At 38.9% G+C, this 20427-nt stretch overlaps 1 protein-coding gene across 7 annotated transcripts in view; it reads left to right on the plus strand.

The window, feature by feature from the left end:
- The window catches only part of DIP2B (disco interacting protein 2 homolog B), a 236312-nt gene that overhangs the window by 172343 nt on the left and 43542 nt on the right, over positions 1–20427 (plus strand). For 4 of the 7 annotated variants that reach the window (XM_045465121.1, XM_045465120.1, XM_045465125.1 and 1 more), the window contains 12 exons: positions 1400–1597; positions 4195–4286; positions 6072–6182; positions 8006–8129; positions 8747–8856; positions 11987–12089; positions 13235–13299; positions 15338–15431; positions 15920–16039; positions 17651–17765; positions 18596–18735; positions 19648–19784. In XM_045465121.1, coding sequence (XP_045321077.1) covers positions 1400–1597; positions 4195–4286; positions 6072–6182; positions 8006–8129; positions 8747–8856; positions 11987–12089; positions 13235–13299; positions 15338–15431; positions 15920–16039; positions 17651–17765; positions 18596–18735; positions 19648–19784 — 1409 coding nt within the window. The remainder of the gene's footprint in view (positions 1–1399; positions 1598–4194; positions 4287–6071; positions 6183–8005; positions 8130–8746; positions 8857–11986; positions 12090–13234; positions 13300–15337; positions 15432–15919; positions 16040–17650; positions 17766–18595; positions 18736–19647; positions 19785–20427) is intronic. The other 3 variants (XM_045465123.1, XM_045465124.1, XM_045465127.1) reach the window with 1 other exon arrangement.

A 20427-nucleotide genomic window follows, 5' to 3' on the forward strand; every position in this document is an offset into this window, starting at 1 on the left:
ATAAAATTTTAAAAATTAAGAGAAACAATAAATGTTTGTTCCAAGAATGATGAACACTCAGTGTTTATTACATCTGTGCATATAATTGGCACTCAATAAATACTTGACTTTGTTCCATGTATCAGTTATCTTTTCTGCTATGAAAGTAGAATTTTTTTGCTTTTTATTATTGAAATAATATTAATTTGTTGTAGAAAAAGTAAGAGGACTTTTGTTTTATTCATATGAAAAAATATGAAATATTATTTACCTCCAGTCTGTGGAATGACCATGTTAATAGTCTAGCACGTTTGTTCCCCTAATCCAGTTTTGTTTATTTATTTATAGTTCATTTATTTTTGAGAGAGAGAGTGCAAGTGAGCAGGGGGAAGAGAGAGAGAGACAGACAGACAGACAGACAGAGAATCCCATGCAGGCTCCACACTGTCAGCACAGAGCCCAGAATGGGGATCAAGCTCACGAACCATGAGATCAAGACTTGAGCTGAAGTCAAATGCTTAACCAACTGAGTCACCCGGGTGCCTCTAATCCAGTTCAATTTAACTAACATTGATTAAGAAGTACCATTATGTATTAGGTACTATAGGCAATAAAAGGACTAAATCCATGCCTTCCTTCAAGAAATTGTCAGTCTCGGAGAGAAAAACTTACACAGTAAAAGAAGCCCTTAAAGACCTTTGGTGCTTTAATAAGGGTTGACAACCACATGGGTGGGAGCTGAATGACTGGGGACGGCTTCCCAGAAAATGTGCCGTTTGAGCCACATCCTAAGAAGGATGAGTCCAGGTATACCAGGAGCAAAGGGATTGACCAGATGAGATGTGGAAGGCATGGAGACATGGAACATTGTCATTTGTGCTCATTATCTGTTTGAGTTTAATACTGACCTTGTGGTAGAAGTGTTACTATCCCCAGTTTACAGATAAGGAAATTATGTTTTACTAGTAAAATGTAAATGTAAATTTGGGTTTTCGACTCACAGTTTAATGCTTTTTCATTAAATGTAACCCGGTGAAGTGGAACCTGGCTCTCTAACTTGAGACACAAACTGTAAGGATTTTAAAACAAGTTGAGTAAAAATTACAAAATTACTAAAAAGAAATGTATGCTTTGTGCTTTTCTGTATGTTCAGTGATTTTCTTTGTTAGGGTCAGGATTTGTTTATTACATAAACTGTATTAAATATTGATTTCACAATTATGTGGAAGATGAATTAAGGCCCACGTGGTGGATTACTATTTCTAACGATGTCCTTTCTTTTCTCAGAGTGAGTTTAAACCAAATAAAGATGAAGAGAAAAGGGAAATATATTTGCGATTAGAGACCTGAGTTGTGTTAGTTGGTATCTGTATGTATTTCAGATAATATTTTTATAACCCATTGGGGTTTTTTGGTACAGTACCTCAGCCAGACCCCAACCAGCCCAAGCCTGAGGGTCGGCAGATGACCCCTGTGAAGGGGGAGCCATTAGGAGTCATCTGTAACTGGCCTCCTGCTCTCGAGTCGGCCCTACAGCGCTGGGGCACCACTCAAGCAAAATGCCCGTGTCTGACCGCACTGGACGTGACGGGGAAACCAGTTTACACTCTTACGTATGGTAAGTTTGCAAGATTCGCAGCTCCTTCCTTTTCTCCTAATAGTTCTTCAGATTATCACAGGTAGTGATAGATCTTGATATTTAGCAGTTGCTGGTCATTGTGTTTCATGAGATCTTGTAAGTTATTTTAACAGGATCCTAAGTTCTAAGTAGAGCTACTGTCAGATATTTTCATTTGCTAAATGATATTTGCAAAGCAGCTAATATTTAAAAGAGCAGAAAGAAGAAAGAGGCTTTGTGGATCCACGGCTGAGTTAAATATTAGAAGACAATTTGGAAAAGACATTTGGGCTGGAAATATGTTAAAAATATGACAGTTTTATCTAAAAATTGAAAATTAGACCATTTATTTATTTATTTATTTATTTATTTATTTATCTATCTATCTATCTATCTATCTATTTATTTATTTATTTATTTTAAGAGAGGGAGGGAGAGAGAGCACATGCAAGCATAAGCCGGGGAGGGGCAGAGAGAGACGGAGAGAGAGAGAGAATCCCAAGCAGCCTCAACACACAAAGCACGAGATCATGACCTGAGCCAAAATCAAGAGTGGGACGCTTAACTGACTGAACGAACCAGGTGCCCCATCCTTTTTGTTTGTTTGTTCTTTCAGAGAAAGAGAGAGAGAAGTTGAGTCAGGGAGAAGGGCAGAGGGAGAGAGAGAGAATCTTAAGCAGGCTCCACAATCAGCATAGAGCCCAACTTGGGCTTGATCCCACGACTTTGGGATCATGACCTGAGCCAAAAATCAACAAAAGCTGGACTCTTAGCTGACTAAGCCACCGTAGGAGCCCTTTATTTTTCTTTTTTAAATAACTTTTAAAAGTGGGGGGCGCCTGGGTGGCTCAGTCAGTTCAGCGTCCAACTTTGGCTCAGGCCATGATCTCACAGCTTGTGAATTCGAGCCCCATGTTGGGCTCTGTGCTGACAGCTCAGAGCCTGGAGCCTGCTTCTCCTTCTGTGTCTCCCTCTCTCTCTGCCCCTAACCCACTCGCATTCTGTCTCTGTCTCTCTCAAAAATAAATAAACATTAAAAAAAAATTTTTTTAATAACTTTTAAAAGTAACTTGAATTCACTTAAAATAACTTTATTTTTCAGTTTTTAACTAACAAAACAAATGGATTCAACTAGAGTGTATTATGCTAAGCGAAATAAGTCAGAGAAAGACAAATAATTGTGTGATTTCACTCATGTAGAATTTAAGAAACAAAACAGATGAACATAGGGGAAAGGGAAGCAAAAATAAGATAAAAAAAAAAGAGACAAACCGTAAGAGACTCTTAAATACAGACTGAGGGTTGCTGGCCTGGTGTTAGGTGGGGGATGGGCTAAATGGGTTATGGGCATTAAGGAGGGCACTTTTTGGGATGAGCACTGGGTGTGTTAAATGTAAGTGATGAATCATTAAATTCTATTCCTGGAAAAAAATAAAAAAGAAGAATGGATTCGACCTGGGCTCTGAGAGTTTGTACTAGTTTATTCATACATACTCCTTTTTCCCTTCAGAAGTGAAGCACATTGTCCATAGACCTAGATACAGAATAATTTTAGGGAAAAACAGTTTTTATTTCAATAATTGGACAGGTTGACATGAGTTTAAATTTTAGCTGCCCCTCTGAATAGGTTATATGTAAAACTAACCTATCTACTCAAAATGGCATGACTTGTCCTTCACTTTCTACATAATCTATGATAAGAATTTCTAAGGGTGTTTGGAGAGAGGGAGCAGGAAGAGAGGAAGAATAGGCTTTTTTCCCTCCCAAAAATTATTTTTAGCATTCATTTCAGAAGCTGTATATTAAACCTTAAAGCAGTTAGCTGGCCAAATCTTTACATGTTTATTTAACATCTGTGAATGTATCTACATGTTTCATCTAGTTAATTTCCATTTTGTCTGTTTTCACTGAAATACATTGGTATGGAATGCTTAATCATTTGAGTCATACTTTTGCTTTGCGGTTAACCTCAAATATCTAATACCATATATGTAAGTGATTCTTCAGAAAAAGCTCAGAACAGAAGTAGTCTTCTGATTTTCATCCCTGTGGTAAAAATTGTTGCCCTCCTTTAAATGTGACCAGCCTAAGGGTGCCTGTGTGGCTCAGTAGGTTAAGTGTGACTTCAGCTCAGGTCATGATCTCGTGGTCTGTGAGTTCAAGCCCCATGTCAGGCTCTGTGCTGACAGCTCGGAGCCTGCTTCAGATTCTGTGTCTCCCTCTCTCTCTGTGTTTCTCTCAAAAATAAATAAATGTTAAAAAAATTTTTTTTAATTGAAAAGATAAATGTTGGATCAGCCCACATCACATTACTTCTAAAGATACTTGGATTACTTCACAAGAGAATTTGAAATATTATCTAAACCAGAATGAGCATCTGGTGATGTTTTCTTTTGTTTGGAAACAGGGCTGGCTTTTGTAAACTCCAGTGAATATAAAGCATTTTTTTGTGGGGGAGGGACTTTGTCTTGGGGGGTGATGTTTGTCTAATGAGTCATTTGGAAGTGGCCATTGCCTTATTAAACCTGCTGATGAACTGAATGCCTCCTCGCTGAGGTAGGCCTGTTTTTTTCTATATGATTCTTTTCTTTTTCCAGGAAAGTTGTGGAGCAGAAGTTTAAAGTTGGCCTACACACTGCTTAATAAACTGGGGACCAAAAATGAACCTGTATTAAAACCTGGAGACAGGGTAATTGGTTTTTTGGTTTTAGGGAGGTGATGTTTTATTGTTTTCTAATACACACATTCTGAATTTTTAACGTACAACAGCACAGTTTATGTAACTTTTATTCTTAGAAAATGAAAATGGTTTGGTTCCAACCAAAGTTAGCTGAATACCAGGTGATAATTTTTGTATTCGTAGATGAAGGAAATTCACATGTCCCTTTCTGTAGCTGCTAAATCAGTTAACTCTTGTGCTAATAAAAGAAAGAGGAGCCTCTTTCTGGAAATAAATAGTTCAATAATCAGACAACAAAAATAGCAATAAAGTTTAGTCTGACTTTTTTTATTAAAAATTGCCCCATAAAATTTTTCAAAAAATTTTCTGTGGTTTTATGTAGAAAGGGAGGGAGACCCATATTCTAAGAAGAAACAAAATGATATCATTTAATTTCTTCTTTAATTGGAGGTGACATGAAACAAAAAAATATTTTTACTTTTTGAAGATTTTTTTCCTATCAATGACTTTCTGTATATGATTACTTCTTACCGTCAAACATGACTTTTTATTTGGTGTTTGTAGAACAAAGCACCAACTCACAGCAGGGCTGTTTTGAGTAGACGCATGATCCAGAACTTCCTGAACTAGCCTTTTAAAAATACCTTTGTATTGTGGCAGAGGGCACCTAAAGGGTGACTTCTACTTATAACTGTGATACATGAGGGTTTCCTGGTCCTCACTGAACCCTAGGAAGGTAATTTTGTGTCTTCTACTTGTGTACAGGAAAGAAATGGGTTGTCTTAAATCTTTTCTGGAATTCGTATTTTTCAGAACTCTAGGAAGGATTTACAACTTCAGAATTGAACTTAACTTGGGAGTGAGTTAAGAGAATTTGAAAGTTAAAGAAGGGGAAACAGCAGTCTAGTGACACAATTAAGTTTCACATGTCAATCTATGAACATCTAAGCCAAGTAACAAGCTTCACAATGATCATGACTTCTGGGGTTTTGCATTCCTTGAGTAAATTGGGAAGGGTCAGTTATCCCTGTCAGACATTACAGGTGAGATCACAATTTTGAACGCATTACACAAGCTTCACTGTTTATCTTTTGTAGAAGAATTAACTTTTTATCCATAGTGGTTTGTGCCGGTGTTACTTACACCTATTACCAATGCCTTCATGCTAGAGTACTTGCGTTGTTAGTTAAGTGAGTAAGGATTAAAGTTAAGTGAGCAGTGAACTCATTAAAGAATGAGAAACCTTGAGCTGGCCCTACAGTGGCAATCAAGTCAGTCAACACTTGTGAGTTCTCTGAGAGTTGTAAGGCTTATTCTCTAATATGCTGGCCTATCTAGAGAGATCCATTACATTTATTTTATTTAGTCCTGCACTAAAGTAAATTGCCTTAGGTTTCACAAGTAATTAACTTACTACTTAAGGTGAGTTGTTAATTGCTCAATCACCAGTAGAATTCAGTGAAAATTTTTTCTTATCATGATGATGAATTGCATTACAGTTTCTAAAATGTGTCTAGTGTAATCCTGGGTATGCTAGAGATCTTTTTAGATTTGTGCATCTTTCTCAATAACTTAATTTCCTTTAGGCTATTAAATAGTTTGTGTTCATGATATGTGCAATATATATGTGTGTGTGTGTGTGTATATATATATATATACACACACACACACACACACACATATATATATACATACATATATATATATGTATGTATATATATATGTTTATCTTAGAGAATGATATTGAAGGTATTTGTTTTTGTTCCTCTTATTGAATGTCATTATGCATTTTAGGTAGCCCTGGTTTACCCCAACAATGATCCAGTCATGTTTATGGTGGCTTTTTATGGATGTCTCCTGGCAGAAGTGATTCCAGTGCCTATAGAGGTACCTCTTACCAGAAAGGTAACATTGCTGAATTTAAGAGGAATGTAGCCTGATGTGACATGGTGGGCATCGGGTTCTTGGATCAATTGATTCCATCATGACATTAGAAACAGCCTAACCGTTTCCTTAGGTACTCAGCTTCACTTTCTAAAAACATGAGAGTTGTAGAAAAATAATTATTATTATTTATAAGTTTCATGAAAATAATACATTTTCAACTAAGATAGACTTTATATAGTATATATATCACTTAAGAATCATGGGGGTATACCTGACTTTTCAGTAATTACTGTTTATAAAGAAGACCCCTATTGCTTCAGAGACTATAGATAATCCACATTTACAAGGTGGGAACTTTGTATAGAGGGTTTTCCTTTAACTGTATCATACAGCCCAGGGTTTTCCTTAGGTTGAAGGATGACACAGTGATGATGGCCTGTTACTACTCTGGGAGATAAGATTTTACTTTAATGTCACATCAGCCCATGCAGCATATGTAACAAGTTTTCAAGTTTAACCGAATGATTTCTCTGTGAGCTGTTTGACCCTAAATTTCTCATATAGTTTATTATTGAGAGATCATGATAAAGACAAATATGGTAGATACTGTGGATTTACAAATACATATTTTTTTTTTTTCTGAAAGGAATGAAAAACAAATTGATAACATCCCTGAAACTTTGGTTGATGGGATATAGTATCTTTAGATCAGTCAGGAAATCGTAAGGTTGTTCTTAAATTATTGAGTTGGCTGTGTTTGTATGGTTTCATAATGATACTTTTAAGGTGGTATTTTAATGGAAATACTTTATATCTATTGTTGTTTTCTCTGCTCTTGCCATAAGTCTTATATCTTTTTTTTTTAATGTTCAGTTTTTGAGAGAGAGAGAGAGAGAGAGAGAGAGAGAGAGAGAGAGAGTGAGTGCACACAACTAGGGGAGGGGCAGAGAGAGAGGGAGACACAGAATCCGAAGCAGGCTCCAGGCTCTGAACTGTCAGCACAGAGCCTGATGCTGGGCTCAAACTCACGAACTGTGAGATCGTGACTTGAGCTGAAGTTGGACACTTAACTGACTAAGCCACCCAGGCACCCCAGCCATAAGGCTTAAATATTATCTCCTTTAAAATATAATAATAAAGAGTATATGGATTTGGGTATAACCATCCATTCACTTTCATTGTAAATGTAGACCATTGGTGTCCATTTACATTATTTTATTCTGACCTGGGTTGCTTTGCTTTTGAATTTGGGGATGTGGCTAGGTCAACACAGCTTAACCATGTTCACATCTATTTCACTGGCCTGAAATTAACTTAAAAAAATTTTTTTTTTAATGTTTGTTTTTGAGAGAGAGAGAGAGAGACAGAGACAGAATGCGAGCCAGGGAGGGGCAGAGAGAGAGGGAGACACAGAATCTGAAGCAGGCTCCAGGCTCTGAGCTGTCAGCACAGAGCCTGACACAGGGTTCAAACCCATGAACTGTGAGATCATGACCTGAGCTGAAGTCGGACGCTTAACCCACTGAGCCACCCAGGCACCCCTGAAATTAATTTAAAAGAGAAGCATTGCTAACTTTTGAGTAAAATGGTCACATTGACTGGTAGAATTCATCCTCAGCGATGTCAGATTAATAAAATACTTGATTTGTACTCAGGAAATCATTGTACTGTAGAAATTATTTGGAAGAACATATTGTCATTGGATGTTGACAACTGCCAGGTAGCAGTGGGGTTCCATGAATGTTATCACACAAGTGCCAGAGCATTGCTAAGTGCTAGGTTTGGGGCATGGGTGTGCTCATGCTCACTCCCCTGTCGTGCTCATTACCTTCTCTCCACAGGATGCCGGAGGTCAGCAGATTGGCTTCTTGCTAGGAAGCTGTGGTATAGCCTTAGCTCTGACCAGTGAAGTTTGTCTAAAGGGGCTGCCAAAAACCCAGAATGGAGAAATTGTACAGTTTAAAGGTTAGTAATATTTATACTTTGAATTATCGGTTAACAGTTAAAGCTTAGTGGTTTGATCAGTGTCTTAATTTAATAATAGCTAACTACTTAACATATATTTTCTTATTTAATTTTCACATTCTTATGAAGTAGGTACCATTATTATCCCCGTTTTACAGGTGAGGAAACTGAGACACAGAGAGGTTAAGTAACTTGCCCAAAGTCACAGCTAATAAATGGCAGAGCAGCGATTTGAACCCAAATCTGTCTGATTCCACAGCCCACACCCTTAACCTTTATGCTGATGGTTGGAAAAAGCTACCACTCTGTTCACTAAAGCTAAATGCTACATGTAGAGACAGAGGATAGACCACTAACCTCAGTGGACTTCCATTGCCAAATGGACCTCCCAATTGTTGAGGTAATGTCAAGGCCGGAAATTAGCATGTGGAACGATTGTACTTTTGAAAGAAGGTATAATTGTCTGGTGATCTATCACTGAAAACTAATAAATATAGTATGTTACTGATTATAAGATGACCTTGATTTGGTCTCTTGATATTTAAAACGACCAGTTCAATGTGAACTCCTTCCCTTATGGCTTAGGCAATTCAATTTTCATTTTGGGTTTGATTTAGGTTGGCCCCGACTCAAATGGGTCGTAACAGATTCCAAGTACCTTTCAAAGCCACCTAAAGACTGGCAGCCCCACATCTCACCTGCCGGTACAGAACCAGCATACATTGAGGTAAGTCCTGAGACTAATACATTGTGGCTTCCTGTGGCTTCAGTTGCTATCTTATAAAAGTCAAAACTAACCTTTTGCAGCTTTAATGTTAAAACTAACATTTTGCAGCTTTAATGTTAGAAAAGCCTCCTGGTTTGTTAGAGTTCCATCTTTTGGCTTATAAAATGCTTGTGGTGGGCCTTCTGTTCTAATTATTTTTAACATAAATACACATCAAGAGAAAGCAAAAAAAAAAAAGTGATCCTTCTCATATAAGAAAGTTACACAAGACTTAGAGATGTGCAAATGTTTAAGAAATGTATACTGACAGAGATGTTTCTCTGCTGCTTTTGGTGAGGTAGGGGAGTGGAAAGCAAAAGAATGGAGACCTGAGGAAGGAAAATACCTGTACTTGAAAAGAACAAATTTAACAGATGAAAGATAAAGAGCAAGGAAAAACAAATGGCTAGAGGGTTTGGTATTGAAGGTCAGTGTAGCATCTGGAGTGGTTGCTAGCATTCAGTTTGAGGGATTAAGTCCTTCTGCATACGAGGCACCAGGCTAAGAGCCGCTTCCAATGCATTATCTCAGTCAGCCCTCACACGAACCCTGTGAGGTCAGGGCTGACATTAAACCTGCTTTATGGGGGAATAATATTCCATTGTGTGTGTGTGTGTATGCATGTGTGTGTGTGTGTGTGTGTGTGTATACACACACACTACATCTTTATCCGTGTATCAGTTGATGGACATTTGGGCTCTCTCCATAGTTTGGCTGTTGTTGGTAATGCTGCTATAAACCTTACTCAGCCATGAAAAAGAATGAAATCTTACCATTTACAATGACGTGGATGGAGCTAGAATGTATTGTGCTAAGCAAAATAAGCCAGTCAGAGAAAGACAAATACCATATGATTTCACTCATATGTGGAACTTAAGAAACAAAACAGATGAACATATGGGAAGGGGGGGAAGAGAAGAGAGGGAAACAAACCACAAGAGACTCTTAGAGAACAAACAGTGTTGACAGAAGGAGGTGGGGAGGGGATGGACTAGATGGGTGATGGGTATTAAAAACAGCACTTGTTGTGATATGAGCACTGGGCGTTGTATGTACGTGATGAATCACTGAATTCTACTCCTGAAACCAATATTGCACTGTATATTAACTAACTAAAAAAGAAAACCTGCTTTTGAGATAAGGAGACTAAGACTTAAATGAACTCAAGTAACCAACCGAAGGCCACATGACTCAAAAATGACAGAGCTAGGACTTATACTCACATTTGTTTCCCTCTAAAAGCTATGCCCTTGATGACTCCACATCCTGCTTGAGACATCTTAGTAAGTGCTTACCAAGTGTTTGCTAAGTTTTAAATGATAAACCAATCAATAGATTTAAAAAGTTTGAGGGAAAAAAAATCCACTCAGCCTTGAGCCCCGTGGTGATAACTGGCTATAAAAGGGAAGAGAGTGGGCAGTAGCTTTGAGGCGTGATGTGTTAATGTTGGAGACGAGGAGGATTGCTTTGAAAGATGGAAGAGATTGGAGTATGTTTAGATGACAGACAAGTAAACAGGCGATTAAAATACCAAATGTAGCCATCATCCCTCAGTCCACATCATGTCTCATTGAGGACATAGTTCATCACTCCATCCTCCTTAACACTGCTCACTGGCTTCCCTGACTGCTCCCTCAGTTCTCCTGCCTCACTGACCACTCCTTTTCAGACTTCTTTATCGGTTTGTCCTAAAAAATGAAGGGTGCTTCATTGTGTGGCCCCTGCTTAACTCTCTGGCTTCACATAGAACGACTCCCCTCCACATCTAGACTTTGGCTATTCTGAATTAACTTGCAGTTTTCACTTAGGACCCTCTTATGACCCACAGGACATTGCTAGTGAGTTTAAAGTACGCTATGAGTCATAGGGAGCTATTAAAGGGTTGTCAGAAGAGTTTGATAAGAATAAATATGTTATTTAAAGATGTATCTGGTTTGATTAGATTAAGAAGGTAAACAGAGAGTCCACGTTTTACAGTTATCCAGGTACGCCCAAGCTCATGGTGATAGGGATAGAGAAGAGTGGGTGGAATTGAGAGATAGGAAGGAAGGAAGGAAAAGAGACAGGATTTAGGGACAGACTCTGGAGAGGGAGGAGGCAAGAAAGACTCTCAGGTTTCTGACTTGAGCAACGGGTAGATGGTGGCATCCTTTACCAAGATAGAAAATACAGCAAGAAGAGTTCATGGGCATGGGGTGGGGATGAAGAATACAGTGGTGGATACATGGGGTTTTATAGGACTATGGGTCATTCAAGGGGAACAATTGACTCTACGAGTCTAAATGTCTGAAAGGAGGGCTGGGTCAGAGGTTGAGAACTGGAAGCCATCAGGCGCATGTGGTATCCCGATGGAAGAAAGTAAAAAGAGAGAGAAGAACAGAACTTTCAGGAAATGCCAACATTTAAGGGATGGGCAGAAGAATGGAAGGGGGAGAGAGATGGAGAGATTGTGAATAGGAGAGAGGAATATCACAAAAGCTAAGGAAGAAGACAGTGTCAAGGAAGGAGGTGTTACATGTTACAGAAATGTCGGATAAAATAAAGTAGGTCTTGTGTCCTTTTGATTTAACAATCAGAAGTTGCTGATCTTGGTAAAAAGCGACTTGGATGGAACATTGAGGAAAAAACAAAATGAGAGTTGATTGATTTATAGGAGTGAGTAGGCCATCTCTAGGTGTTCCCCTCCCAACCTGGGAGCTTCTGACAGGAACCACACCTTACCCACTTAGAACTCTGCGGTGCCCTGTTTGCCATGTTTTTGATACGGTGCTTCCATTAATGCAGCTCAAGTCACTTGTTTGTTTAGCTTCTTTAACAGCCACTTGACACTGATGACTAATTAAACTTGTAAGAATTTTTCACACATGGGGCGCATCCTTTCTTGAGTTTTGTCACTTGTCAATGTTATCTTTGCGTGATTAGAGTTTGGGGCCCTACCGTATAGTCTTAAATATTCATATGAAACATATTAAATGTAGCCCATTACCATGGCTTATCTGGGTTTCATTTTGGAATTCTAGTTTGTCATTTGAAATAACCCATTTTATTGTGTTTCTTATGCTTTTGTTTTTTGTGATTTTTTTTTTCCTAGTATAAAACAAGCAAAGAAGGGAGTGTGATGGGAGTTACAGTATCCCGCCTTGCGATGTTGTCTCACTGCCAAGCTCTGTCCCAGGCCTGCAATTATTCTGAAGGTCAGCTTCATCTCGTGACTGCCCTCATTGTGAGCTTCAGATATATGTGACTATGAGCAGAGTGCTCAAAGATTGGATTCCAGTTAATGACCAAACTCAGAGTGAAGTGCTTTAGGACACATTCTTGGCTTGCTTTTGCTTTTCTTTTTCACAAGTATGCTGTAATTTAAAGGAACTAAAATGCTGGGCAAACCAAATATGTAAAGCATGATTTCTAGAGTGCAGAAATAGGAAACAAATTAAAACCATGTGTTTATTAGCTGCAGAATGTTACATCTCTCCATCTCCCTGTGTTTATAGAGCTGACACCAGTTGTACATTTGGAGTTAAAGAAATCCAGCTACCAAAAAGCACAAATTAAAACACAAAAATGTATTCTGTATTGTGAAAGTTTAGATGTGTTGATATAGTATAGTGACTCTTTGCCTTAGAATGTTCTTTGCAATATTAAATTTTTTAGTACTTTATTTTCCTTTCATAAAATGAAGCAAGTTATACATGTTCATTATAGAACAGCATTCTTGTCTGGTAAAATGCATATATATAATGGAAGCAATCAAAAGCCAAAAAAATGGGGATTGATTAAATTATAATATGCTCAAGTAGTGGGTTATACCCTGAGGCATTAAGACTCCTGTTCTTGAATATTAAAGATCTAAGGAAATTATTTCAATATATCATTAAGTGGAAACAAATTAGATACAGTGCAGTATGCCCGTTTTATTATGGTAGATATCTGTCTAGATATAAGGATGCTTAGAAGTATGTGTAGATCTATATAAATATATAGATATAGATATACGCCAACTTTTTTTACTTTCTTTAGAAAGTATAATTTTTTACATGTGTTTCTGAAACATGCAGAGTTTCTAAAATAAGCATGTGTTCCTTGTATAATTAGGAAAAAAAATTACCTCTTGGAAGACAGTGCCTATGTCATAGTAAGTTTCAGACTCCTTATCTCTTCTGTGACCTTGTTCCCCTGTGATCGGTCCCCTAGCCAGTTTGAGGGGACCCTCAAGTAATCAGAAGCTTTTAGTGATTTCTTCAGAAGTATAAAATCAGTTGTTTAATAGAGACAAATGAAACACATCTGCTGCTTAACACTGAAGATGATTTCCTTTTTCCTATTTTTTCAATCTTAGGGGAGACAGTGGTAAATGTTTTAGACTTTAAGAAGGATGCCGGGCTATGGCATGGCATGTTTGCGGTAAGCTCCTCAGAATTATGGCCTTTAGTGTAAATTGTGCTTATAATTCAGGTCGGTATGTAAGCTGTGTAACCAGAGCATCTCCCAGTGGTTATTTGAAATGTAATTCCCCCAAAAATCAATAATATTTTCCAGAAGAATTTTGTAATACAGATGGTAACTTTTTTAAAGGAGAATGTAATTCTGTTTTTTCTTCAGTGTGTGGTTGGACATACTCTTCACATAACTGTGTAGGAGAACTTAGGATCAAAAATTTTTTAAACATCTGCTATGACGGCTCAAAACTATTATAGTACCACTTTTCTACAAATGACTATATATGTATGATTAAAGTACATTTGAGATTTACTTCTTCTCTTTTCTGAAGAAAGGATTTACATGAATGTATTTAGATCCTGGTAATTGTGCTTAATGACATCTAACTTTTCCATTGGGCAAAATATATTGAATGACTCCAAGCAACAATTAAAGAGTAAAGTAACAAGGTAGATCAGCTCCTTTCCACAATAGAGGAACAGGTAACATGCTGTGGGAGTTAGAGAAAGGTGAGTCCCTCCCACCTCCAGCATCAGGCCATTTTTATAGAAGAGCGACAATTGAGTTGGACTTTGAAAAATGGGCAAGATTTAGCCATATGGAGATATCTTGTGGGTGGAGGTAAAGAGGGGACATTTCAATGGGAAAAACTACCGTATATAGCGTGCTGATTTGGAGGGAAGAGAGACAAAGGGTCCAAAAGTTGAAGAGGACCTTCAAGAGATTGTCTCTTCCAACTTCCTTGCGTATTGCAGGAATCTGAGAAAGAGTAGCAAATGAAGCCTAGGGGAAGAGGAGGAGGATCCCTTTTCACCCAGGACACACTTCAAAGTAGTAAGAGCCTGTTCCTTCAGTGTACATAATTTCTAGCTCATTTCTGAAGCCCTTTTGATTGGTTAAAACACCCTTTTGAGGGGTTAGAGAGAATTTTCTACCTGTGATACAAAGAGCAAGATGGGGACGTGTAGAAGAACTAGTATTAACACCGTTTTGTCCTTGAAAATCCAAAAATTTGTCACCATAGCTAGAAACGTGGGGGAAGGAGGTAAAAGAGGTTTACAGTGGTGTCTTGTATTTTGGGGGGCCACTTAGGTGATGATCAGAATGGCCAATCTAAATACCAAGACTTAATTACTCTGTGGGCTGGATCTCTTTGGGAACCGGGGTCCTGTGTATATTCGGTTTGGGGGGCAGGAGAGACACCAAATTCCATGACTCACTCAGCTCACTCAGCTTTATCTACCCAAACACTTAAGAAGTCTGAGCAGATCCTCCTGTAAGAATCAGGGAAACGCTGATTTCTTGCTTTGTAATAGCCAGCTCTTTGTGGGATGTAGTGAGCATGTGCATGATGAAAGTGCTTAGCGGGTTGGAGGGCAGTTTGGCAGTATCTGGTGAATTTTAAAAGCACATATCCTATGACCCAGCAGTACTACTTTCTGTATCTACTGTAGACAGACACTTGCACACGTGTGCAGGGAAGTGAGTATAAATATGTTCCTTGAGAAACACTGTTTGTAATAGCAAAACGTTGTCAATGATAGAGAAATGCCTGAATAAATTGTGCTATAGTCATACTGTGGAATAGTATGCAGCAGCTCAAAAAGTATTATGTAGATCTCTTATACTCGTGTGCACAGATTTAGCTCTAAAACATTTTAAGTGAAAAAAAAGCAGGCTGCCAATCTATGTATGACATGATGCCATTTAATGTTAAAAATACTTTTATCTTCCTTTGGGGACAAATATATATGAGTTGTACAGCAAAAGGGCCCGGAGGATACATGCCAGTTTCATAACCGGTAATCTCTGAGGAGGAGAGGAACGAACCAGGTTTAAGGGTAGATAGCAAATAAGACTTCAGCCTTAGAGTTAATATTTCAGATTTTTTTCAAAGAGCATATGTTACTTCTGTGCCTAAAACCATTAATGATAGTTCAGTTTTAAAATGCTGAGTATGTGTTGGGTATTGATTACTTTTTGTCTTTCTTTGCTTTTTCAGAATGTAATGAACAAGATGCATACAATTAGTGTACCCTACTCTGTTATGAAGACTTGCCCGCTCTCTTGGGTCCAGAGAGTACATGCCCACAAAGGTAGTTGCACACAACATCTGAGCTTTAATTATGTGACTGTTTGAACTGAGATTTCAGGGATTTTCAAATTGCTCTTCTGGAGACATAATTCTGTGCCTTGGTGGCTTGACGGGTTTTAGAGTTCAATCACTATCAAATTAGGTATGTTGTCTGTTTCATCTCACTTGATGTCCTTTCTTATGAGCCGAGGTGAATTTGCTTGAATCTGAACCCCGAATTAGATTCATTGGGTGCGTCAGTGTTCAGAGTTTCCTTGGCCGAGCTATGTGGCCTGCCTGCAGGTCACAGTAAGCAAAACAATTGTGCGTCCGTGTCAGTTGCTACTGCTTCAGAGCACCTGGCACAATTTCTTTGAAGCCTTTTTTATTTTCTCTAAGTGAAAATCATGATCCCTAAAATAAGTAAAAATGTTTTTATTATAGTGTATTAAATGCACACCAGTTTTAGCATGTATGTGTGTGTTAACTTTATCCGTTTTGAATTTATAGCCAAAGTAGCTTTAGTAAAATGTCGAGACTTGCATTGGGCTATGATGGCACATCGGGACCAAAGAGATGTCAGCTTGAGTTCCCTCCGGATGTTAATTGTAACTGATGGAGCTAATCCCTGTGAGTATTTCTAGAGTGTGTGTGTGGGAATAGCCTTTCCTTTGGTAGGTTGAGGTTTTTCCCCCTTTCCGTAAGCATTTTTTTACATCTGTATTGAAATGTAATTCACATACCATAAAACTCGTCCATTTAAAGTGTGTGGTTCAGAGGCTCCTGGGTGGCGCGGTCTTTTAAGCATCCATCTTCGGCTCAGGTCACGATCTCACAGTTTGTGAGTTCCAGCCCCATATCGGGCTCTGTGCTGTAAGTACGGAGCCTGCTTGGGATCCTCTGTCTCCCTCTCTGCCCCTCCCCCACTCGTGCTCTCACTTGCTCGCTCTCTCTGTCAAAAAAACATTTAGTAAATGAAGAAATGTATAAAGAAATAAGTGTGCTGTTCAGTGGTTTCAGGATATGCACAGTTATACAACTGTCACCATGAACTAAGTTAAGAACATCATTACCTCCCCCCATTAAAACAAAACAAAACAAGACAAAACAAAAAAAAACATAACCATTGATAGTCACTCCTTATTTCTCCCTCTCTGTTCCCTAGCCCTAGGCAACTGTTCATCTACTTTCTTTGTCTACAAACTTACCTACCCTGGACATTTCATATACTGTATGTGGCCTTTTGTGATTGGCTTCTTTCACTTAGTATGTTTTCAGGATTCCTCAATGTAGCATGTGTTCATACTTCATTCCTTTTCGTTACCATATAATACTCCATTGAATAGATATACCACATTTTATAAGCTTTCGGAAACCCCCCTTATTGCTCACTCATTTATATCCTTTTTCTATCATGTGACTATAAGGAGTGATAAGAAGTTGACTTGATGTAACCCAAGTGTCTGGACTTTATATAAATTCCCCCTATGAACAAATCAAAGGACTTGGGGAAAGCTTTTGGAAATCTTACCATGTTACCTGCTTTTCCCTCCAAGCACAAACACCTGAGCCTCCACACAGTAGAATCAGGTAAAGTGTTAGAAACTATGCTCTCAGGGCGCCTGAGTGGCTCAGTCAGTTAAGCATCTGACTCTTAATTTCGGCTCAGGGCATGATCCCGTGGTTATGGGATTGAGCCCTGCATCAGGCTCTGCACCGAGCATGGAGCCTGCTTAAGATGATTCTCTCTCCCCCTCCGCCCCTTTCCCCTGTTCATTCTCTCTCTCTCTCTCTCTCTCTCTCTCTCTCTCTGTCTTTCTCAAATTAAAAAAAAAAAAAAAAGAAACTGCTCTTTGCTGTAAGTGCATTTCTGTCAGTAGTCACAATGGTATAAACACAGATGTGGGGTTGACCTTAGAAACAAATCTGAGATTATTGCATAGAAGAGAATGGCTGCAGTACATCTCTGCTATTGATTGCACAGTTTGGTAGGAGCAGCCCTATTCTAAGTTGTGACTTTAAATAGTGTCAGTGACCTTTTATGGGCTGACTGAGCATTTATTTGTCCTTGAAATGTATCCACCATCTCACAGGCACAATAAAATATCTGTATGGAATTAAGGAGGTACAGTGAGAGTTCTCATGAAAAGCAAATGTGTTGGCTCTCCACTCTTTACCAATTTTCTACAGTAATGAAAATCACAATTTTAGCTTTCACGTTGATTTGTTCCAACTCCTTAGGGTCTGTGTCATCCTGTGATGCCTTCCTGAGTCTATTCCAAAGCCATGGACTGAAACCTGAGGCCATCTGTCCATGTGCTACTTCTGCTGAAGCCATGACTGTCGCAATCCGCAGGTATTGTGCAGAATGTCAGTGTTCTTGATGTATGTTACAACTTTAATCAGATGTGTACTGTTTACTGGGCGATGACAAGAGGTGCTAACTAATTTTCTGCTTCATCAGCCTAAAAGTGAAAATGACTTTGTAAAGCAGTTGGAAGCATCTCATTTATTTTTCCCACTCTTGCCGTAAGGGTAACTGGTAAACTGAAAATATACTTTAATTCTTCTCTCATAGTTGTGAACGAGTTCTTTTTCTGCATTGTTTTGCTCTTCAGGCTCCTTAGTTAGCATCTTAGACGAGAAATAGGCTGTCCTTGTGGCGCCTGGGTGGTTCAGTCAGTTCAGTTAAGCATGTGACTCTTGATCTCGGCTCAGATCATGATCTCACGGTTCATGAGTTCAAGCCCCACGTCGGGCTCTGTACTGACAGCATGGTGTCTGCTTGGGATTCTGTCTCCACCATTCTATCTGCTTCTCCCTTCTTCCCTCTGTCTTTTTCTGTCTATCTCTCTCTCTCTCTCTCTCTCTCTCAAAATATATAAATTATCTAAAAAAAAAAAAAAACAACCCACAAAATAGGTTGTCCTTGGTTACAGCTTAAGTGTGGAAAGTGCACACAAGCCAATATATTCTTAATAATAAATTGAAATTTACTTTTTCCACCTGAATGAATGTGGACCATGCTTTATACATGTGAATTTGATTAATTTAACATGTTTTTGGCGGAGAAAATGAGGATTTTGTGTGTGTGTTGTAGTCAGAGGAAATTTGCTTTTATATGTACATACTTTTACGTTAATATCATTTAATTTGCCAAATTTGACGAGTTTATTTTGTTTTCAGGCCTGGAGTTCCAGGGGCCCCTTTGCCAGGAAGAGCTATTCTCTCAATGAATGGATTGAGCTATGGAGTAATACGGGTCAATACTGAAGATAAAAATTCAGCACTGACGGTCCAGGATGTGGGCCATGTAATGCCTGGTGGTGAGTCCTTAGGAGCACCATTTGGTTTTTCAAAAAGATTTGTCATTAGAGATAGTAGAACCTGATAAAAATGAGATCCACAACCAGGAATAAAAAATTTAGTTCTTAGTCTCTTAACTTCTCAAAGCGTCTCTAACAGTTCAGCGATTCTAATTATACTTCCTTTCCAGCAGTATTGTATGATTTCATTATGAATGATTCCATTACAGTTGTTCATATGGAAAGCTTAAGTACTGAGTTGCACTAAAGTTGTCTGGTTTTCACCATAATTGCCAAGACATTGGGACTGGCAGAAAGTTAGAGCTCAGTGCTCCCGTGAGTGTTTGAGTTTGATTTGCCCAAGCATAAATTAATTTCACCTGTTTCTTTGGACACTGTAGTCATTTTTTTTTTTTTTTTAATTTTTTTTTTTTTTTTTTCAACGTTTATTTATTTTTGGGACAGAGAGAGACAGAGCATGAACGGGGGAGGGGCAGAGAGAGAGGGAGACACAGAATCGGAAACAGGCTCCAGGCTCTGAGCCATCAGCCCAGAGCCTGACGCGGGGCTCGAACTCACGGAGCGTGAGATCGTGACCTGGCTGAAGTCGGACGCCCAACCGACTGCGCCACCCAGGCGCCCCGGACACTGTAGTCATTTTTAACATGTTACCGTCTTGGAAAGCTGTGGTCTGCATCTATCGTAGTTTTATTTGCTGAATTTTAAAAATAACTTGTTTATCATCGGGACTAAAAGATGGGAATTCAGATATACCTTTGTAGTATCAGGTCTATTTTTGACATTCTTGTTTGGCATTCTTACTTAATTCCGTTCAGTAAATGCAAAACTTTCCTGGGCTCAGAAGGATGAGGCTGTTATTTTACAAAGGTTTTCCAGAATCTCTGTCTCTTAACTGTATTTTCTGCACCCTAGGGATGATGTGCATTGTGAGACCCGATGGACCTCCCCAACTCTGCAAAACAGATGAAATTGGAGAAATCTGTGTCAGCTCTAGAACAGGAGGCATGATGTACTTTGGGCTTGCTGGTGTGACAAAAAATACATTTGAGGTACATGATATTAAATTTAGGGGGGAACTTATCTAGTGAGGTCAGGGTGTCACTAGGTCAAATGACCTGGCCGATGGGAAACAGCACAATATAGCAGCTGAGAAAGTGTATTCCGGAGCTAGGCTGCCTCAGTTCAAATCCTAAGTCCGCCACTTACTTGCTGACCTTGGAGGAGTTGCTTAACCTCTCTGTGCCTTAATTTCCTTATCTTTAAAATGTGAGGAACCATAGTACATACCTCATAGCATTGTTGTGAGGACTAAATGAGTTAATGTTTGTTTGGTTTTTTTTAACATTCATTTATTATTGAGACACAGAGAGAGACAGAGCATGAGCATGGGAGGGGCAGAGAAAGGGGAGACACAGAATCGGAAGCAGGCTCCAGGCTCCAAACTGTCAGCACAGAGCCCAACACGGGGCTCGAACTCGGAAACCGCGAGATCATGACCCGAGCTGAAGTCGGATGCTTAACCGACTGAGCCACCCAGGCACCCCAACGAGTTAATGTTTGTAAAGTGCTTAGAACACCCCTGGTGCACAAGAATTACTGTTTATCTGTTACATAAATGAAGAGTAAAAGGCCTCATAAAAGTTCACTCTGGTGAATATGCCATACTTTGAGTTTCATAAGCCCCAAAATTTA

This window comes from Leopardus geoffroyi, chromosome B4 (genome assembly GCF_018350155.1).
Source record: "Leopardus geoffroyi isolate Oge1 chromosome B4, O.geoffroyi_Oge1_pat1.0, whole genome shotgun sequence".
NCBI classification, from domain to species: domain Eukaryota; kingdom Metazoa; phylum Chordata; class Mammalia; order Carnivora; family Felidae; genus Leopardus; species Leopardus geoffroyi.